This window comes from Diospyros lotus, chromosome 15 (assembly GCF_014633365.1).
Source record: "Diospyros lotus cultivar Yz01 chromosome 15, ASM1463336v1, whole genome shotgun sequence".
NCBI lineage: Eukaryota > Viridiplantae > Streptophyta > Magnoliopsida > Ericales > Ebenaceae > Diospyros > Diospyros lotus.
The window spans coordinates 22370376-22393419 of NC_068352.1; the positions used below are offsets into that span (position 1 = coordinate 22370376).

At 38.5% G+C, this 23044-nt stretch overlaps 1 protein-coding gene across 2 annotated transcripts; it reads right to left on the reverse strand.

Annotated features, from left to right (window-relative positions):
* Nucleotides 1-11: 11 nt before the first annotated feature.
* LOC127791896 (putative E3 ubiquitin-protein ligase RING1a) lies at nt 12-22419 on the reverse strand. Of its 2 annotated transcripts, XM_052322066.1 has the most exons (10): nt 22078-22419; nt 21942-21987; nt 8755-8813; nt 5345-5426; nt 5126-5246; nt 4990-5031; nt 3813-4307; nt 3526-3633; nt 2979-3173; nt 12-403 (listed from the first exon to the last, which is right to left on the reverse strand). In XM_052322066.1, exons 1-10 carry the CDS (start codon nt 22250-22252, stop codon nt 257-259), a joined length of 1470 nt encoding a protein of 489 aa, XP_052178026.1. In that variant the 5' UTR covers nt 22253-22419; the 3' UTR covers nt 12-256. The 2 variants fall into 2 exon arrangements, with proteins under 2 accessions (XP_052178026.1, XP_052178027.1); XM_052322067.1 differs by lacking the exons at nt 8755-8813; nt 21942-21987; nt 22078-22419 and adding an exon at nt 6518-6536.
* Nucleotides 22420-23044: the final 625 nt, after the last annotated feature.

The following is a 23044-nucleotide window of genomic DNA, read 5'->3' on the forward strand; positions in this document are numbered from 1 at the left end:
CACTCGGGTACTGTTATTCATTGCGATCAAGAAATGGTTCTTTTTCTCTAATTAAAATGAACATAAAAAGCCAGATCGAAAGTATTTTAACGAGAAACTATTTGGACATAAATATAGAGTATATAACAACAACCTTCCAGAAGATGTGATTGGTTTTAGCGGTCTATTTACATTGACCGTTCTTTGTGGGGTAACGGTCTCATCTGAGCCCCCTCCTCCCTGAGATCTACCTGGGAATGGTCTCATCTAGCCAAGCTCATCCATCCTCCTGGCCTGAAAGAAGAGGTTTTTGTAAAGATGATATACCTGAACTGTCTATTGTGTCCTCTTGAGCTGCAGTAGTAGTAGTTTCAGGTGCAATTCCAAATCGATAAGCTCCCTCCTTCAGTCGATATGCCAGTGTCTGAAACAGTGCAGGAAACCATGTTATGTAAAAGTAGCAACGGCCTTGTGATGCGGAAACAAAAACCCCACCATAGACAGAGCTTAGGGCAATTGAGATCAAAGACCTCTAACCAGTCAAAATCTGAGAACTTCCCTGATTACATCAAAACACAAGAACAAAATGCCATTTGGGTTTGGCCCCCACCACCCCGTTGCACCAAATAGCACCGTCCAATTAAAAACAATCCTGGCCCTTAAAAAACCCACATCTCCTCAACCTTCCAAAATAGACTAATAGAATTAACTTAAAAAGCCCCTGAAATAAAAACTGAACAGTAAATTGATTTGCTCTTGCGCTATAAAACACAAATGAGAAACCAACCCTTTCCAAATAAACTAATAAGCACAGTAAAAAAAAACTAATAAGCACAGTACCAAATAAGTTATTGTACTTTAACTCCTAACTAAATTGGCACTGTACTGTTAGAAAGGGGCAAATAGGCCAAATAAGTCATTGCCTTGGGCCAAACCCAAGGCCATTATGATAGATGTTGTCTTAATGACATCAATGGCGTTTTCATTCCAGTAAAATGGGTGTTTTGTGACTGTGCGGGGTTATTCAAATATGGATTTGGAGTTCAATTTGGGTGTTTGCAACTATTATTTGAATCTCAATCGCAATTGAGGTGGATTTACTTGCAACTAAGATTAATAGAATTAAAACGTTGTTGATGGAGATGATATTTATCATAACGGCTAACGTGATCTCAAGTCCAAAATTACAGTGGCCAGTTTGGTCTCAGGTCTACAGGTAAATACAATTACTTATTTGGCCCTTTTTTATACAGTAACTTATTTGACACTTCTCCCAAACAAATAAAATTAACTTTCGAAAGACACAAAAATCTCTTATGTAAAAATTAAATAGCAAATTAAGGGAAATACAATAAAAGGAAGCTCTACTCGCATGGTTAGGTTAACAAGATCTTTTTAAAGAGACACAAGCAGCAAAGCTCCCAAAAATTTAAGCCATGTTCTCTTAGTTGTTTTCATCTCGTTTTGAGTTTTTAATTTTTTAAAACACTGAAAATATGTTTACTTTGCTATTTTCAAAAAAGTATAAGAAAAAAAATTATAAAGAAAACCCAAAAGGTGTTTTCAACCAAAACTAGCTGAAAACACCAAAACACGAAAAACAACCCCCCCCCCCCCCCAAACCCAATCTCGCACATAGAACCCATCCTCTCTTTTCTCCTTTCTCCTCTCTTCCCTTTCTTCTCAAGCTGTCATCGACCTCGCCTGTCACCGCCAACTCCTCTTTTCTCCTTCCTCCTTCATCCTCCATCGTCGGCGGCCACATGAAGCCGACGATGATGGCTTGATGATGCTGATGGCCAAGCAACATCCAACCAACAGCCATGGCAGAGTAACAAAGACCAATGGGTTTTGTGTGTTGGTCAGCCAAGCAACATCCAAACGACGGCCGACAACCATGAAACCACTGGCCATGGTGGCTAGTGACAATTGGCTACGTTTTTGAGTTTTGGCCAAAAATTAAAAAACAGATCTACAAAAATCCAACCGTTAAATTTGACTCATTTTTGTGTATGTTAACCCCCTTGACTTGGTCTTTCTAATGGTAGACTCTAATTTTGTGAATCTCCGGCCGGCAGCAAGATGCAGGTGCTAGAGAGCTATGTTGCACGAAAACGAAAACGAGAAATGTTTCCGATAGGAAACGAAAACGTGAAAACAGACATTCTTTTAAAAAAATAGGCATAAATAGGGTCCGAAATGAGAATAGGAAACGTTTCGGAAACGGAACGGCACCTATAAGGTGTTTCCGTACAACATAGCTGAAGAGAATAGAAAAGAAAAAAATAAAAGGAAAAAGAAAAGAAGGAAAAAAGAAAAAATTATTCTTAAATTTAGAAAATAAAATTATATATTTATTTAAAATTTTAAAAATGAAGTATATATATTATAATTAAAAATATAGGATAACATTTTGTATATTATTAATACAAAATGTTATATTAAAAAGAGTTAATTTTTCAAATTTTCAAAATATCATAAAATAATTTTTTCAAAATTTCAAAACAAACACATTTTTTAGTTTTTTGTTTTAAGAAACGGTTTTTCAGAATGACAAAAAGAATTCATTTTTAAAAATCTCAAAACACACTCAAAGTATAAAACTAAAAATGAATTCAAAATTCAAAACTAAAAACTAAAACATGAAGAGAACACCACCTTTTTATGTTCTTAAAATCTTCAAATAGAAAAGACTTCAAAAACCCTAGAGCCAACAAGTAAATTGGGACTGAAAAGGAGATAACCTTCTTAAGTTCTGGTGCAATGTAGGGTGTCAAAGACACACACATTTGTGGTGGGCGTCAAAGATATACATATTTGTGAATGAGGACTGATCTGTTGCCCAACGCGAGCCCTACCAGGTGGGGGGGTTGCAAGGGGTGGGACGACACGGGGGGTAGGGTGCAAGGGGGGTGGGGCGACGCTGCCAGCAGGGGGGGGGGAGTGTTTGGGGTGGGGACGCAGGCAACATATCAATTCCCATTTGTGAATATACTCACCAAATGGGTATTGCAGCTTTCTCTGAGCACTGCCAAAGTTTCCTGCCCTTCCAAATTTTGTAGCACGGCTCCATATTTCCCTGAGATTGAAGGTTCAAGTTCAAGGCTGGACAACAGAACATGGGTACTCAAATCTTTCTTCACCAGTAGTATTTCAATGTCTTCAATCTGGAATTTTGTCTCATCGGCAACATACTGTCATAACAAAAGCATGACATATGCAGAGAGTTAGACAAAAAGAACAAGAATGGTTAAAGATAAAAGAGTTTACATAAAGATTAGTTTCAAGGTTTCACTGGCTATATGCGATCAATATTTTGAATGATGGCATGTTAATATGATTGAGATGAGTGTGTCAATAGCCAGATTTGAGATAATATTTTGCAGAAAAATAGCAGAAGCCGTGTGTGCCAGCATTGATAGTATATTTTACAGAAACTATATTTTTTGCCCTTGGTTGCCCCCACCCCCTGGATGGTTTAGGAACTCTATTTTTTGTCTTTGTTATTTTATTAAGTCTTGGGGAAAGATTGGGAAGAATTCTCACTTCTTTGAGGGATGCAACTGAAAAATGTGGTGGGCAACAGAGGTATATCTGCTGCAAACTTGGTATTCTGTCCTTTTCTAAAGAAGTAAGCATAAGACGGACATCTAACTGCAAATAAGAACATCAAATTATACTAGTGTTAGCCACATAAGAAACCACGTAGGCAGCAAGTGTTGGTTAAACACAATCACTAATAGATAATCTTATGGCACCAAAACCTCATACTTTCTGGATGCATGGGTAACTTGAACTCTGATTAAACATCTGATCAAACAATTCAACCATACCTTGTCATCATTCTCCTGTAAGTTCTCAAGATATTTAGTCAGTTTAATTATGCGGGTATTCCGAACACTCTTGCTCCGGGCACCACCTTTGCCCCAAGCAAGCATTTCTGGTTGCCGCACTGGCCCAGAAGAAGCACCTTTGCATTCCCTGCTTGCTCCTAAATCATTTTCAATCCCTCCACCATCTGAATTTGCAGCTGACGGAGAAGGCTGGGAAGGCTGAGCTCCTGCCCTTCTCTTGCACCTCCTCTGTATAGTTTCTGTTGCCTGCTCATCAGTTGAAGATGAATTTTTGCTCCCATTGTGATTATTTTCATCCTCATTATCTTCATATCCTTCGGGTTCTATTCCCCGTGTGTTTCTCATTCTTCTGGAATAAGCACGACAGTTGCGCGATAATCTTGTTGTAGAAGCAGGTGTATCTTTAGATTTGTTGCGCCTCACCAGCAGTGCTTCAGATTGTTGTCGAGAAATTTGGGCTATAGATGCTTGAATCTGTCCAATTAAATATTGAAGCAGCAATATATATATATATACACTAGGAGCCAAATAAATATGTAAAATGTGAAAGCCAATAAACTGATAAGGAATTCAGATTCAGAAAGGAAACAAGGCAATTTCTTGCCTAAACCAATTAAAAGGAGAAAGCTGATGCATCTAGGATGTCAACAGAAACCCCATAACAATGAATGAGTAATATTGAACAGACGGATCACGTAATCTAACTACAGATGCCTGTTGAACAGACTGATGGTGACAACCGAAGTTATATTAAGAAAGGATCACAAGAGGGGGAGAGGAAGAAACTATCCATGGCCAGAAATGTTGAAATTTTTAGCTCTTCGTTCCTCAAATGGGACTCGTGTACAGAGACATTCAGATGTGCCCTGGAGACAGGAAGAGCAGTGCATCTCCTCTTTGCATGATGAAGAAGCCCTAGTTAAATGCCTTCCTGAATATGAATCAAGGTGACAAATCAAAGGGTCAACACGGGTAGCATGTGGTGTGACAATCCAAGGTCACCTCTATGGTAGGGTTTGTACTTATTATCAGGAACCATCGCCAGTTTAAAAGGCATGGCCATGACTTCCCTAGAAGTACTAATCAACCTGTAAAATCTAGACAGTGAGACATGGAGAAGATAAGGAAACATAAAGCCATTATTCTCAAATCTTACCTGCCTATTGCGAGTCTTCTCCTCTTCATGGAAAGCCAGTTCCTGGAACCAGATATTCAGCAAACGAAGTAGCTGTTACACAACATGGAAAGTGAAACATACTCAGGCCAAATCAAGGATAAATTTCTACTTCTACCTCTTCCTCATACTCTGTGATATTAGCATATACAGCTGCAATAATGGTATCATATCTGGAGTCATCTCTCAAAGAACGTCGACTAGCACAATGTGTGCGGCATGCAGGACACTCATTGTTCCTATCATAAAAGAAAAATTGTCAACCTGAGCAATTAATCTTGTACCCTAGTGGCACGAACCAACACATTCAATATGTAATAGTGGGCTATTTACATACCCCAGGCGCATTGACTTGTCAATGCACTCCCTGCAGAAGCGGTGCAAGCACCCCATGACAGCTCTTGTTTTCTTAATAATCCCTGAAAAGGAAATATAATATTTACATCTACCAAGACGATAACACAGCATGAATGTCGCACATAGAAACTCAAGGAGTGAGATGAATCCCAGTTTCCTTCAGCCAATTCAATTGAAAGAAAACCAACAAACATGTAGGATAAATACAAAATTAGCAGCAGAACTCTCTGAGCTCAGAGAAGAACCAAAAAAGACTAAGACTAGAAAGAAGTGCATGATTGTTTCGCCATGAGAAATAGGAGATATCTCCTCAAACATCAGGCATACAACCATGTCTTAGTGCTAAATGGCATGTTTGTGCAGATCATGATTGTGGCAACTGAGTAAATATGTAAAATATTGAAAAGCACACTCAAGATATGGATCTCAATTACCATCAGGAAGCTCTGACAAGGCACAAGCACCATCAGATATAAAAACAAGAAAAAGTATCCATTCAACTTAAGATTAAATTTCCAAATGCACCAAGGACAAGAGAAACACGGATAATTTCCACAGATGATTAAACTAACACCATAATCCTTGGTGGCCTCATTTCATGGTGAACAAAAAACTGGCATATAACACTTTGGAAATGATATGAGAGATAATTAATAATATTTTTGAAAAGATGAGAAACCAATTTATCATCTGAACAAGCAAAGCAATGAACCCTTGTGCATACTTATGTACTGAATCCTACCTGCATGTTGCATTATTGGTCCTTTTTCAATATCTAGTGAAAAATAAATAACTTTCTTTTGTTGTATCTCTACCCTCATTCTTTTCCCAATTGTAGCATCTTGTGTCCATATCCATATCTATGTTTCTCAGGCCAACATCAATGGTATGTTGAAATAATAATCATAATAAGGATCCAATAATTTTGGCACATTTTTGTTAGTCATTTGCAAAATAACTCATATTCTGGCCATCTTTCAATCTAACAGGTTTTACTGTGGATTTTCTTTCTTCTACCTTTAACTATATGTTGGATGTGTAAACACCAGATATTTTAGCTATTAATTCATCAAAATTAGCCCCAGTATCTGAAACTCCAAAGGATAGGCGAATAAATGATCAGTACCTTTTGAACTTCAAGCTCTATAATTACCTGGACAATTGGGCATCATCTCAGTTTAGAAACCACTGCTGGCAAAGCCATAAGAAAGAAAATTAATATTCTTGTTCTTTTTCTTGTATTTTCCAGCATCAGGAAAAGCCAATCTAAGCTGTTGAAATCAAGAAAGTTCCAGCAAATATACTAATTTTCTGTGAAGTAAAAGGATGATCTTTTCACTTGGAACTTCAGTAGTGATTTGTGCTTAGCGACACGTAAATTTTCAAGTCATGAGAACACGCAAAAATTCTGCTTGTTTCCCAGAAATTCAATGGTTTAAAACATGCATTCAGTCAAAAGACATGGATACTAAATCACACAAAAGACGCAAATTAAACATAACCTCTTTACAAGTTATACTAAAACTGAACCAAAATAGATGTACCTCTCTTACATACTCATAATACCCCTTAGGCAACAAAAGTAAGAATCCATGAATACTGCAGCACTGGAAACCCAAAAAAGGGGAGGAAAAAAGTAGAAAGAAACAATATAAGTAGACATATAGTTTCCTTTAGAACATGAAGATTGGTAGATTGGTCACTAGAACCCCCATTGTAGATTGGTCATTTACATTGGGGATAACTCAATGCTGGTTATAAGAATTAGTTAAATGCAAGTAATGTATATCATTAATAGCAGAAATATAGATCTCATATTAAACTGCAGAGTTGTTTCAGCCATTGCTATGAAAATCAGACCACACCAGCCAGATCAACCAGGAAGCCAAGGGCCCAGCAGTTCAATTTAAGTGATTAGATCAGTTAAGCAAAAAATGGGGAACACAATGACACCTCAAGAAAAGAAAATGAACTTTATTTGAAATTTTTAACATTTAGCAACCTTTATTGTGACCACTTAGTCCATGCTTCCTCCACACTGAAGGAAGCAGAGAAGGATTGTGAGGCCACTATATGGTGACTGTTGTATGCAACCCCTACTTTAGTGATATACAGCATCCCCATGCATATATCACAAAAAATTGCCGGGTATTAGATCCTCTGAAACAAAGATTCGGGCTTCCGTTACCCTGAGACCAATCATGAGCTCAAGCAAAATTAACAACCCCACCCTCCCCCAACCCTTGAGAATAAGGTTTGCATGAGACCAATGGTCTGATTGCTACATACAACTTGAAGTATGAACCAAAAAGAAAAGAAAAATAAATTAAACACACATTTTGCAGTCCGATCTTTCAGCCATAGACTCTCAGCTGCAAAACAAATTGCCATGCAAGCAACTTTCTTTTCTTTTTAATTCACAGCTAGAAGCATAAATGCATATTCACCTCTACCTTTGAGTTCATCATTAGTTTCATTCCAAAGGAAACCAGATCAGACCTAACATGAAGTAGCAGTCTAATTTGTACGTTGTTATCCTGCAAATATCAATTAAATATTTATTTTAGGGCATGTTTCTAAGTTTTAGGGTCCATTTGTTTCAACGTAAAATGTCCTAAATTGAAAATTAATTTTCATATGAAAATGCTTATGCCAAAAATTATTTTTTATCTTGTTTTAGAATGTTTGGGTTGCACTTTAGTAATTTTCAAAAAGAAAATGAAAAAATGCATAAAAATACAAGTCTTGCATTTATATGTAAAATACATATGTGGAAGCGATGTATTTTACATATTTTTAAAATATTTTTTTCTTAAAAATTTATTTTGCAAAAATAAAAATCATCTTATATAAAATATTTTATGTAAAAAATAATTTATATAAAATAGCCAAAAACTATAAGATTTAACAATATTTTATGTGTATATATCTGATTTTGTCAAAATAGTAAGAATTTTTGTTTTGGTCTCAAAGCCAAAAATGACAAAATATTTTATCGGAAACATTTTACTTCAAAAAACTGGAGCATTAGTTGAAGAAACAACACTAGTCTACAAGCAACCTTTTTTTCTTTTTTCTACTAAGTAAAATTTTGAGCTTTACCCCATTGGCAAGTACAACACGTTCCCTTTGTTCTTTCAAGTTTCCAAGTCTCCAATATGTACAACTTAACAAATTATACTTTACAAAAAGAATATGATTTTCACATTACAATGTAGAAACCCAATTTCAGTTCTGACATCCTATCAAAATATTCAAAGAACAGAAAAGAAAGAAAGAGGCCAACAATGGTACCCAGGCAAATACCTCTCTATAAGCAAAAATTCAGAAAAATGCAGAACTTTGTACCTGGCAAAAGGATTTTAACAGAAGCAGAGCATAATACTATACCTAGACATATTGGGCACTGTACATTGGTACGAATGGCTGGAAGTGACACATCCACCCATCTGCAAAATGACACATAGTTAACAATCAAACCCATTCATTAATAAGGTTTTATTTAATCAAACACAATCATTCAGCATCTAATCTTTTGGAAATAAGGGCAAACGTGCTACTTTTATAGTAGTTACTTTATATGAGACAAAAATTCTTGCAGGAAAGGAGCAAACAAGATACCCATGTAAGTTAGGCATTTCATATGGGAGTGGACATGCTTATGAGAAAAAAGAGGTTAAAAAGGAAAGGAGAAGGAAAAAACAAGTTCTTTATGAAGATCAGAAACCAAAAATTGGAATAACCCAAATTTTATTCAAATAACAAATTTTCTCCTGTTTCCTAAGAATAACCCAAATTCCAGGAAATATCCCAGATTATTATTTAAAGTTAATTTATTGGCAGCTAACCTTCAACTCAAGCTCCACTTATCAACAAACATGCTTCTCAACTTCCATCTTGCAGCAAGCATTTCACATTCCCTCCCTAATAAATTTTGCTTGTCTCCAAGAGCAAGGTCCAGAAACTTCTTTTTAATGATCCAACCCCTTCCACGTTACTTTTGATGGGGGCATCCAATGCCAACAGATTAAAATCCCATTCTTCCTTTTCCTTACCTGTCCATCCAATATACAGTAGGTAGGTAAGGTTGCACTGTAACTTTTGCTCCAATTTGATTCTTAAGTAGCAATACATGAAATATGGGATGGACTTTAGCTCCTACAGGCAAACTCTAATTTATAAGCAACACATCCAATCATTGCTAACACCCTAAATGGACCATAATATTTTAGTAAACAGTTTGAGACCCTTGTGCATAGAGACTGAGAGTATATGGTTGCAGGCTTGCAGCTTCAGGTACACCATATCAGGGATATTGCCAGGAAAATTGCAATAAATAGGTGTATTTTGATAATCTATCCACAACCAAAAAGATAGTAGGTTTACCTCTTCAATTTGGCAACCTATCAATGAATGCTCCACTTAGCATTCATGCCTTTTTTAGTCTCATCTACCAAAAGAATGTCATTTGCAAATAACATAACCTTTATACCTGATAATTGTAAGACATAAATAAGAAAAAAAAAATGGCAGCATGAAAAATTAAAACTAATATAATATCATTATTGATCTAATAATTTCTTACTTGGTCACCCACTCATCCCTTGGTCAAAATTGAAAATGAGCCCATACAAATTCAGAGAAAGGACCTCCATTCTAGTATATGTATGTCAGCCAGGGCAGCATGGCTATTCTAGGAAAAGCACCCAATGAGAGACCAACTTGTTGGCACAAATAGTTCATGCTCCTTCATCTCCAATAATATGTAGTTCACAAGCATGCAAGTGGATAGCAAGGCCAAACTCTTGTTCTTTACATAGGATGTGAGGTACAAACCTTTATAGATAGTGTGGAGAAAGTTAATTTCTTCACTAAATCAGAGAGCTGTACATATAATATATACACAAAAAGGAATCTAATCACATCCCTAACAGATTGGAATCTCTTAAGAATCAGCATACTAAGGAACAGAGTTATAAGTTGCATGGTCGCCCTCCTCGTGCTAATGTTGCTTCAGTTGATGGATCTCGGTCTAAATCTTCTGATGGACATCTATCAAACTCTTTACTTCTCACTGGGGCTGACTATGACAAGTATCTAAGGTATGCGACATCCCAGCAATCCTCAGTTGCCTCTATCACCCACTCTGGTGACTCCACTGTCTGTCTCGCTCGGTCATCCTCTTTAGGATTGTGGCTCCTAGACTCAGGTTAACCATATATCTGGTAATCCCCATCTTTTCTCTCATTTTACTAGTTATGTTTCTTTACCTTCTGTAACTTTAGCCAATGGTTCCAAAGCAATTGCTAAAGCCATTGGCACTGGTAAACCCTTACCTTCTCTTCCTTTAGATTTTGTCATTTATCTTCCTCATTATCCTTTTAATCTTATATCTTTTAGTAAACTTACAAATGCCTTAAATTGTTCTATCACCTTCAATGACAATTCTGTTACTATCTAGGATCGTGATACAGGACAGATGCTTGGCGTCGGATGTGAGTCGCAGGGTCTCTATCACCTCAACCCTCCTAAATCTCTTGTTGCTTGCTCGATGAGTAAGTCTCCTCTTCTCCACAACCATTTGGGGCATCCTAGTTCGGCCAAGTTTCAAAGATTTCTCAGTTTGTCTACGTTGTCGTCTTTCTATTGTGAGTCTTGTTAGCTTGGGAAATAGAACTTCTTTTCCAAAGCGTGTCAACAATCGGGCTGTGTCCCCATTTGCTTTAGTTCATATTTTTTAGAATTATTAGTATATATTATAATTATTATATGTGTGTTTGTAATTAGATTAAGCTCATAGATTTAAGACCCATTATGCTAATTATAAATAACAAGATAAGAGAGGGTAGTCTCTTAGGTTTTTTCTCTCCTAATTATTTTCTCACATGGTATCAGAGCCACTGGTGAGATAAAAAACCCTAACCGTCACTGTGTATCATTTTCCAGCTACTTTTAAACCCTAACCGTCACTACCCAGACCAAAACCCCACTGTCTGGACACCACCTCACCACAACGCCACCACCCTTGAGTTCGCCGCCTCCAAATTGGCCGATCGTAGAAGAATCGCCGCCGCTGAACCAGCCACGCGCCGCCGCTTGACAACGCGTCCGCCAGTTTTCTTTCGCCGGATTCTCTAGATCTGACCACCTCTAACCCCTAAAGCTATTTCTGGTGTCAAAGTCCTCGTCATGTCTGACTTCAATGACGCGGTTTCTGCCAATGCTACTCCTGCTTCGGTTTCTGCCGTTGCCCTTACTGTGTCTCAATCTTTTACTATCTCCAATCTTGGGACAGCCAATATTACCACTATCAAGTTGATAGGGTCTGCCAACTATCTCTCATGGGCAGCCTCTGTCAAAATGTGGTTTAAAGGGCAAGGTTAAGCGGATCATCTTACCACGAAGGCTGAAAGTGTGCCAGAAGCTAATCAAGCGAGATGGGAATAAGTTGATGCCCAGTTAGGTAGCCTCCTATGGCAGTCTATTGATCCATCCATCATGCAGCTCTTTCGCCTCTTTGAAACTTGTGTTGATGTGTGGAAGGAAGCTAAAGAGTGTTATACAAACGACATCAAACGTTTGTACACTATGGTCTCTAATATCAAGAATCTCAAGCAGGAGTCGTCCATGGAATCTTATCTAGGGCAGATTCGGGCTCTCATGCAAGAATTTGATGCTTTTCTTCCTCTTACTACAACCCACACCGAACAAATTGCTCAAGAAGAGAAGTTTTTTATGGTTATTGCTCTCTCCAATTTGAAACCAGAGTTTAATGCCATCAGACATCAAATCTTGACCAACTCCGCTAACCCTACCATGAAGGACTCTTTCAAAAGGTTGTTGAATATGACAGGTGCACATAGTATGTCTTCTTCTTCTCATGTTGTTTCTCCAGCCGAATCTTCAACTCTTTTATCTCAGGCTTCCACCGTTAGAGGAAATAGAGAACGCAATAATAATCGCTCACGTCCACAGTGTACCTTTGTAAGAAACTAGGTCATCTTGAGGACAAATGCTGGAAGAAACATGGTCGGCCAGCTGCTCCATCTACATCATCTACTAGTGCAGCTCATGTATTTCAGAGTGATCCTAGTCTTACTCAATCTCCACTAGGTTCGCAATTGGTACCTATGTCTGCAGCTGAGTATGATGCCTTCCTGAAGTTCTAGGCCACCCAGCCGTCTCATCCTGGTAATCCCGTTGCTTGTGTTGCTCAAGGCTCATCTGTTAGTTCTTGGATTATAGATTCTAACGTCACTGACCATATGTGTGGTAATGAGCTTTTTTTCTCCTCACTTACCTATTCTAATACTTTACCTACTGTTATCCTGGATGATGGTACCAAAACTACAGTTAAAGGGATCGGCCAAATCACACCCACCTCTTCTTTCTCATTAAATTCTGTTTTATATGTTCCTTATAGTCCTTTTAATTTGATTTCAGTTAGCCAACTCACCAAAACCCTTAACTATTCTGTTCTCTTTACTCCTACCTCTATTTGTGTTCAGGACCAGGGTACGGGGCGGACAATTAGCGTCGAGCGTGAATCACAGGGTCACTATCATCTTGTTGTGCCTAGTTCACCAATAGCTTGCACTAGTGCCGCTTCCCCAGATCTTCTCCATTATCATCTAGGTCATCCCAACCTCTCCAAATTGAAGAAATTAGTTCCTAGTTTGTCATTATTGTCCATATTTAATTGTGAGTCGTGTCAGCGTGGTAAACATGCTCGTCATTCTTTTTCTCGTCGAGTCAATAATAGGGTTGAGGCTCCATTTTTCCTTGTGCACTTTGATGTATGGGGGCCCAACCGCGTCTATTCTACTCTTGGTTTTTCATATTTCATTACTTTTATTGATGACTTTTCTCATTGCACTTGGTTGTTTCTTATGAAGAGTCGGTCCGAGTTGTTTTCTATTTTTCAGACATTTACTGCTAAAATAAAAACACAGTTTGGAGTTTCTATACGTGCTTTACGTAGTGATAATGCCCCTGAGTATTTTTCTTCTCCATTTACTACCTTTATGACTTCTAATGGCATCTTGCATCAATCCTCTTGTCCTTACACACCTCAACAAAATGGTGTTGCTAAGCGTAAGAATCACCATTTTATTGAGACTGCATTGACGCTCTTTTTACATGCCAATCTTCCCACCAAATTTTGAGGCGATGCTGCTCTAACTACATGTTATCTCATCAATCGCATGCCATCCTCAGCGTTACAGGAGCAAATTCCTCATTCCCTTTTGTTCCCTACTCAGCCACTTTATTCTGTTCCTCTTCGTGTTTTTGGATGTATCTGTTTTGTGCATTCTTTTTCACCTGGACAAGATAAGCTTGTTGCAAAATCTCTCAAGTGTATCTTCCTTGGCTATTCTCGGTTGCAAAAAGGCTATAAGTGTTACTCTCCTAAGCTGAATCGCTATTTTTTGTCTGCTGATGTCACATTCTTTGAACATCAGTCCTTTTTTTCAATTGCTCAGCCTGATTCACAGCGTCTTCACTAGGTTTTGCCTATTCCTTTTTTTTTTTCTTCCGTTGTCCTCCTTGGATCCATCTGTCTCCTCTATGGTGCCCACCCTACCATTTTCCAGTCCACCTACCACGACTCCTCCACTTCTTACCTATCACCATCGTCCTCATCCCGCTACCGGTGCCAGCATTCCTTCAGCCCAAGACTCTCCTGACTCGCTCTCTCCGTCTGTTGTCTCTCCTGCCCCGGATCCTGAGCCTGACAATCTCCCTATTGCTCTTTGCAAAGGTACATGGTCTACTCGTAATCCCCATCCTATTTATAACTTTTTATGCTATGACTGTTTGTCTCCTTCTTATAGTGCCTTTGTTTCGATTCTTTCCTCTGTTTCTATTCCTACAACCACAGGTGAAGCTCTGTCCCATCCTGATTGGCACCAGGCTATGTTCGATGAGATTGACACCTTACATTCAAATGGTACTTGGGATTTGGTGTCTTTGCCACCAGGAAAGACTCTTGTTGGTTGTCGTTGGGTATTCGCACCCAAAGTGGGTCCTGATGGCTAGGTGGAACGTTTTAAGGCCCGCTTGGTTGCCAAAGGCTTTACACAGATCTATGGGCTGGATTACAGCGATACTTTCTCTCTTGTTGTGAAAATGGCCTTTGTTCGCCTCTTTCTCTCTCTGGCTGCTACGCGTCATTGGCCACTCAATCAACTTAATATTAAAAATGCCTTTCTTCATGGTGATTTGCAAGAAGAGGTATATATGGAGCAATCACCTGGTTTTGTTGCTCAGGGAGAGTCCAATGTAGTCTGCAAACTCAGAAAGTCTCTCTATGGTCTGAAACAATCTCAACGGGCGTGGTTTGGCTGGTTCAGCACTGTGGTTCAAGGGGTCTCACTCAAAATGAGGCTGATCATTCGGTTTTCTATCGCCATTATTCTTCCTTATGTATCTATCTTGTGGTTTATGTAGATGATATTGTTATCACAGGGAGTGATCAGGTTGGAATACAGAAGCTAAAGAAACATCTACATTAGCATTTTCAGACCAAAGACTTTGGCCAACTTTGGTATTTCTTGGGTATTGAAGTTGCTCCATCAGGAGATGGTATCTCAATTTCTCAGAGGAAGTATGCACTGGACATCTTAGAAGAAACTGGTATGGTAAATTGCAAACTAGTTGACACCCCAATGGATCCGAATGTCCAACTCTTGCCGGGACAGGGGGAGCTTTATTCAAATCCTGGAAGATATAGGAGACTGATAGGCAAGTTGAACTATCTCACAGTCACTTGTCCTGACATTGCTTTTGTTGTGAGTGTAGTTAGCCAATTCCTTAGTTCACCATGTGATTCTCACTGGGATGTTGTTATTCGAATTTTGAGATATATCAAAAGAGCACCAGGTAAAGGTTTACTCTATGAGGATAAGGGTCACACAGATATTTGTTGTTATGCAGATGCAGATTGGGTAGGATCTCCTTCTGATCGTCGGTCAACTTCTGGGTATTGTGTTCTTGTGGGAGGAAATCTAGTTTCTTGGAAAAGTAAGAAACAAAATGTAGTAGCTAGATCTAGTGCAAAGGCAGAGTATAGAGCTATGGCTAATGCAACTTGTGAGCTCATCTGGCTTAAACAACTCCTTCAGGAACTCAAGTTTTGTGAAGTGTCTCCTATGAAGTTTATTTGTGATAATCAGGCTGCCTTGCGCATTGCTTCCAATCCAATGTTCTATGAGCAGACTAAGCATATTGAAATCGATTGTCACTTTGTTAGAGAAAAACTGGTTAAAGGTGTTATTGTTACAGAGTTTGTTAACTCCAATGATCAACTTGCAGATGTCTTCACCAAGTCTCTAAAGGGTGCTCGAGTAGAATATATTTGTAACAAGCTTGGTGCATATGATATTTGTGCTCTAGCTTGAGAGGGAGTGTTAGAATTATTAGTATATATTATAATTATTATATATGTATTTGTAATTAGATTAAGCCCATAGGTTTAAAGTCCATTATGCTAATTACAAATAACAAGCTAAGAGAGGCTAGTCTCTTAGGTTTTTTCTCTCCTAATTATTTTCTCACAATATTGATGTTTGGGGTCCTAGTTGTGTCGTGTCTATTTTAGGTTTTCAATATTTTGTCACGTTTATCGACAATTATTCTCAATGCACGTGATTATATTTAATGAAAAATCGTACTGAGTTATTTTCAATTTTTGAATCTTTTTATGTTGAAGTCAAAACGCAATTTCATACATCTGTTCAAGTATTGCGCAACGACAATGCCCCTGAATATTTCTCTCCCCCCTTTACTACATTTATGTCATCTCAGGGGATCTCACATAAGTCATCTTGTACCTATACACCACAGCAAAATGAGGTTGTTGAACGTAAAAATAGACATTTGATTGAAACTGCTCGCACCCTTCTTTTACACCATCATGTTCCCCTTCATTTTTGGGGTGATGTTGTCCTCACTGCTTGCTATCTCATTAATAGGATGCCTTCCTTTGTTCTTCAACCCAACATTCCTCACTCTCTCTTGTTTTCTGATCAACCATTATATGTTCTTTCTTCCCATGTCTTCGGTTGCACGTGCTTTGTCTAACATGTCTCTTGGTTGGGATAAATTGTCTACTCAGTCCATCAAATGCATTTTTCTTGGTTACTCCCGACTTCGAAAGGGCTATAAGTGTTACTCTCCTAAATAAGTGTTACTCTCCTAATACTCGATGCTATTTTCTTTCTGCTAATGTTACATTTTTTGAATCATCCCCTTTCTACTCTTCAACCCCTTCTGAGTGTCATCCCATATCCGAGGCCATCCCTATTCCATCTAGTCCTCATATTCCTATTATCTTTGTTCCCTCTTTTATCCCATTATAGGCTTATCATTGGCGTTCTCCGACTTAGTCTCATGATGGTATTAATGATGTCACTGTGCATACTCCAGCTTCTCCTATTGCCCTAACGACTCCTGCTGCCTCACATCCTACTCCGACATCTCCACCTGCTACGGTCCTACCTTCTGAGGATCAATTTCCCATTGCCATTCGAAAAGGTACCTATCCTATTCGCAATCCTCATCCCATTTATAATTTTCTTAGTTATCACCGTTTGTCTTCCCCTTTCAGTGTTTTTCTTTCTTCCCTATCCTCTATTTATGTTCCCAAGACTATTAGCGAGGCACTTTTTGATCCAGGGTGGCAACAAGCAATGGTAGACAAGATGATTGCTTTGCATTCCAATGGTACCTGGGATTTGGTTCCCTTACCCCCCGAGAAATCTCTTGTTGGATGTCAGTGGATCTATACTGTCAAGGTTGGTCTTGACAAGCAGATTGATAGAGGCTTAAGGCCCATTTGGTTGCCAAGGGGTACACCCAGGTTTATGGTCTTGACTATGCTTGATTGTAAACCTATATATTCTCCTATGGATCCTAATGTAAAGCTTTTACCAGGATAGGAGGAGCCTCTTGCAGATCCTAGGAGATACTGCAGGCTGGTGGGAAAACTTAATTATCTCACAATCACTTGGCTTGACATTTCTTTCTCAGTCAGTGTTGTCAGTTAGTTTTCACAATCTCCTTGTGATAGCCACTGGGATGCAGTTGTCCGAATTCTCAGGTATATCAAAAGAGCTCCAAGTAAAGGACTATTATTAAAGGACAGGGGTTATACTTAGGTAGTCGAATATTCTAACGCTGATTGGGCAAGTTTCTACGATCCACTTCAGGATACTGTGTCTTGGTTCGAGCGAACCTGGTACCTTGAAAAAGTAAAAAGCAAGATGTTGTTGCAAGGTCGAGTGCAGAACTAGAATATCATGCTATAGCCTTGACAAGATGTGAATTTATCTAGTTAAAACCATTGCTTCAGGAACTCAAGTTTGGAGATATATCATAGATGAGGTTAATTTGCGATAATCAAGTTGCGTTACATATTGCCTCCAATCCAATCTTTCATGAGAGGACCAAACATATCGAGATAGATTGTCACTTCATTCAAGAGAAGATTTTATCTGATTGTATTACCATAAATTTTCTCCATTCAAATGACCAATTAGCAGATGTCTTTACTAAATCCCACAGGGGTCCTCAAATTAGAATATTTGTAACAAGCTTTATGCAACTTTTGCTTGACATCTTCCTGAACCACTTGAACTTACTTAGCTAAGTCACTAGCTGCAACACACATCCTCCAACTCCCATCTTTCTTTGGTGTCAATAATGTCGGCATTGCACATGGACTCATACTAGCCTGAATGTGCCTTTTTCTCAACGATTCCTCTACTTGCTCCTACAAAATCTCATTCTCCCTATGACTCATCATGTAATGCAGTAGATTAGACAAACTAGCACCATAAACCAAATCAATGTGGTGTTGAATATCCCTCATAAGAGGTAGCTCATTAGGCAACTCCTCAGGAACCACATCATGAAATTCCTCCAACAATCCCTGCACCTCCACTGGAATTTAATTCACTTTCAGTGGCTCACTCACACTCTCCCCCTTTACAGCCAACAGGTGAATCTCTCGAGTATCATTACACTCCCTCACAAACTCAGAGTGTTTATGTGTAATGGTAAGAAAATTCCTCCCCTCCACTTTAGAAGCTTTGGTTTGGTTCTTTTCCACCATAGGTAACAAGGTATAATGCACACCCTCTTTCTCAAGCTGATATGTGTTCTTCCTACCCAAGTGCTTAGCATCCACATCAAATTGCCAAGGTCTCCAAAATAAAATATGGCAAGCATCCATATCAACAATATCACAATAAATTTCGTCAGAGTACTTACCAATAGAGAAAGGCACACTACAGCATTCATCCACACGTATGCTGCTAACTTTCTTTGATCCATCTGATCGTGTAAGGGTTTGGATGCTTTTCAGGGGTTAGTTGCAACTTTTCCACCACCTCTCTTCCTATAATGTTCTCCTTGCTTCAACTATCAATAATTAGCTCAAAGATCTTTCCTTTCACCGTACACCTTGTGCGAAAAAGCTTATGCCGCTAAGTAGTATCTTCATTCTTTTGAAATAGCATTAGTTTCCTTATTACACATGTATACGTTTCATGGTCATACTCTCCTTCGTCATCCTCCCCATCAGGCCCACAATAGACTTCCTCCATCAGCCACATCTTCCTCTTCCCTTTCTACAATGTTAACTGTTTTCCTTCTTAGGCAATCACTAGATCGATGCCCAATCTCATTGCACTTAAAACACTTTAAAAGAATAGGCTTTGCATAAGGATTAAGGGATTTTGGAAGATTATAAGTAGTACCTCAAATGTTTCCCCCTGTTGTAGCCTTATTAGGGTTGACTATATGAGGTAGATTGGAGAGTTACGCTCTCTGAACCAACTTGCCTCTATCAAAAGCTGCTTGTTTATTTTCATTCCCATTATACTAACGATAGTTGTCATTACGGGCTCTCTCACTCAATATTAACTCAGCCTTTAAAGCTAAGTTCCTTACTTGCACACTTAGAACCATCTGAACCCCAATTTTATCAGGAATAGTAGGCTTCAACCCATTCCAATAATGAGCTACTTGTTGATTATCACTTTTTGGCAATTGGTTCCTCTCCACCAATCTCAAAAACTCAGAGGTATATTCATTCACACTCCTTATTCCCTGTGCACATCTTTGATAGGCTTCAAACATGTATTGTTCATAATCAGGGGGTAAAAACCTAGCTCTTAATAGCTGCTTCATTCATCTCCATATTTGAACTAGATGTTGGCCTTCCCTCAATCGAGTCTCTCTCAATCGTTCCCACTAAACAGATGTGCCTCCTTTCAATCGATAGGCCACTAGCTTGACTTATCTTTCTTCTATGATCTCCATGTATTTGAAAAAACGGTCAACTTCAGTGATCCAATCCAAGAACCCATCAATATCAAGATCTCCACTAAAAGTAGGAATATCAACCTTTAGTTTATACACATCGTTGCCCTAATGGTTGTTCTGCTGCACATTCCTTCTAACCCCTCTACCACCAAGGTTAACTATTACTTGAACAAGATCATCCTCTTCATCGTTATCTTCCATCATTGGTCTTCTAGGATTAATAGGGACATGATTATTGGCTGGTTTTCCCGCTCCAGCTTGATTCATATTAATATTCTGGTTCCTGTCATCATCAACTCATAGTAGGGCGCCTAATTGGTTACTGATTTGCTCTAATTGCTGTTGGATGGTACGAGTTACTTCCCGTTGTTCTTCAATTGCTCTCCAAACCCCGGACAACCCCTGATCACCGTCACGAGGCTGGTTGCTATCGTTACCTTCAAGATTAGCCATCTGATTGGTTGATTAACCGCTCTGATACCACCTGATGCAGCGGATAATGAATGTGTAAAGAAACACACGAAAGAAACCCTTGAAAACAAGCTTCAATAACTGAAGCTTAGCTTTCAAAGAGGCGCAAAACTGAACTTGTTTTGCTGGAAAGAAACCCGAATAGGTTGTTGTAATTGAATTGATAAAAAGTTGATTACAAACCCTAGTTTCTAAGCATATATATATATATATAGTGTTCAACTAATCAATCTAATACTTGTAAATAAAATCAAACTAGAATCCTAATAGAAGTAAAACCCTAACAAACATGAAATAGAATTAACATTCTAAAACATATGAAGTATTAAAATTCTAAAAACTTATGAAGTTTCGGCCCTATAGAATTCGCCCCCCTCCTCCCCCATGGACTGTTTCGCTACTGTTTGGGCCATTCTAGACTGCCCAGTTTAGGTCGGGTCGGCCTTGGGCCAAGTCGTTAGCCTTGGGTCGGGTCTTCAAACAGGAATAGTGACCGCATCACAGAGTGTTTACAGCACATGCAAAACTAAAGCTAGGTTTAGTTGATTGTTACTTCTAATCTAAGAGCAAGGCGACAGATAGCCACTGGTTGTTGTTTTTGTTGGAAGTGTAGTTGGACTCTGTAGATCATCTCATGTTTCACTGCCCAGTGCATTTGAAACATGGGGGATAATGCATACACTACATGATGCTTTCTATTTTGGAATTTTTCTAGTCATCCTGGGGTAGGGATAGGCTAGGTTCATAGGTCCTTGTCTGTGTTCTTGAATGTGTGGAAGGAGAGGATAGGTAGAGCTTTCAAGGGTTGAGAGAAATTATTCTCAGTTGCCATGTGGATAGGGGCCAACTCCTCTTTTGGTCTCTCTTATTATTTGCAGTTTTTGGATGAATTATAATTTCAAGAAAAAGTTGTCTTTTGAGATTTTCCATGATTCATTCCTTTTAGTTAAATACATTTTACTTATATTGAAGTAAGACTTCTAATAAAGTCTTGATAAAGCAGAGACAATTCCCTAAGAACAAGTCACAAGCACAAACATGAATGAGTTTAACTGATGCTGAAAAGCAGACAGACCAGGATGAATAAAAGGCCCAAAAATGTCACAATCCAAACCAGAATAATTCTTGAAGCCTGCGCATCGGATGGCAACATTTCAAGCAAGTTGGTTACAAGGGCATAAAATTTTGTTCAACTACCAACAAACATGAAAGGGCAAACCTTAATAGCAACAATAAGGTTGTTTCTTTGTAAGTAGGTCACGGGTTCAAATTGTAAAAACAGTCTCCTTGCAAAGCAAGGTTAAGGTTGGGTACAAAGATGACACTTTCCCAACCTTCAGAAAATAGGGAGTATCATGACTTGTGAGAAAGTAATTTATGCACAATTAGAATAACATTAAGCCAGAAAATTACAATTTTACACCACTTCCAATCTTATAAAAACACCCCAATAATGAGAATCTGAAAGTATATCAAGATAAATGAGAAATGGCCAATCACATAGCAAAGATGAATCAAAATTGGCATCAAACCTCTTGTGCATAAGATCAAGCAAAGCCCGACCATCAAAACATTAAAGAAATCATCTTTATCCATTCAAACATACCAAAATTCTACCAAACGTCAAATCATCAAAAACACTCTATACATTCATGTGAATTCTCAAAAACGACCGAAAGAAAAGTAAAATCTAGACGTAGCAAGTGAAAAATGGAGTCACAGTTCACATCCAAGCGCATGCAACATACAAAGAACAAGAACAAAGATAAAGAGAGTACTCGGGAAGCTTCGCAGGATCGTCGGACGAACGGCTTCCATCGGAATCTGGGAAGAACCAATCAAACCCACAATCGATCATCAAATATCAACCAAATTTATCTATATATCCTTATAACGCGCGTATACGTTACCCACCCTCTTCTTCTTCGCAATCTTCTGCCTCTTCTTCTCTGTCGTCTTCCTCTTCTCCATATTCTTCTTCGTCCGCTCCCCATCGGCCTCGCGATTGCTTGCGACGGTGGTGCTGCGAAGGAGAGTCCTCGCCGTGAACGAGAGCCTCTGACGAGGAGTGACGTTTCCGCGCCGGCATTGATGCTTTGGACCAATCAATCAAGCAAACTCCGGCTTCTGGGTTTGTTTTCCTTCTCCTCCTCCTCTGTATCCGCTCGTAGAGGAGAAAGAGAAATTGATCAAGAGAGGATCAAAGAGGTGGAGATGTTGAAGATTTGCTGGCTTCTCAATTTATGTACAGTTGGTATATTTTTGCATAAATTAATATATACATACATATGTATGTATGTATCTACGTATGCGTGCAAGACATTTTCAGATCAGCCCGACAGCCCCTCTGAACTGTACTGCCTCCTGCTCCTTTGAGTGCTTTTTTGTCATTTCACAAAGACAAGCAACTCTTTTCATCGGACGATGAAATAGAGGTGAAGAGATAATTGTAAAAATTACACCAGTACCTTTCAAGTTTAGTGAAATTATAAAAAATATCCTTAATGTTTAGAAAATGGTATGTAACACCCTCAACCTTTTCTACCATATTGCAAATACCTCTGTTGTTAAGTAATCGTCCAGAAGCCCTAATGTCCCCTATTAGCATAAAACTTTTAAACTTCCCAAAACACCTAGTTGCATTGCAAATGTCTAATTTTTTTCTTGATCAAAATAATCTCAAATATCTTGAAAAATCATAAAATTCATATTTCAAACTTATATCTCAATGAAAATATGTTTGCTTGTCAATAAAATTTGATTGCCGACACTACTGTAATGTGCTACAAGACGATTCAAGCAAAAATTCTTTTTTAAGGTTTGAAATAATGAATGATATGGTTTGGTCGAGGTATTTTCATTGAAAATGAAAGACATAAAG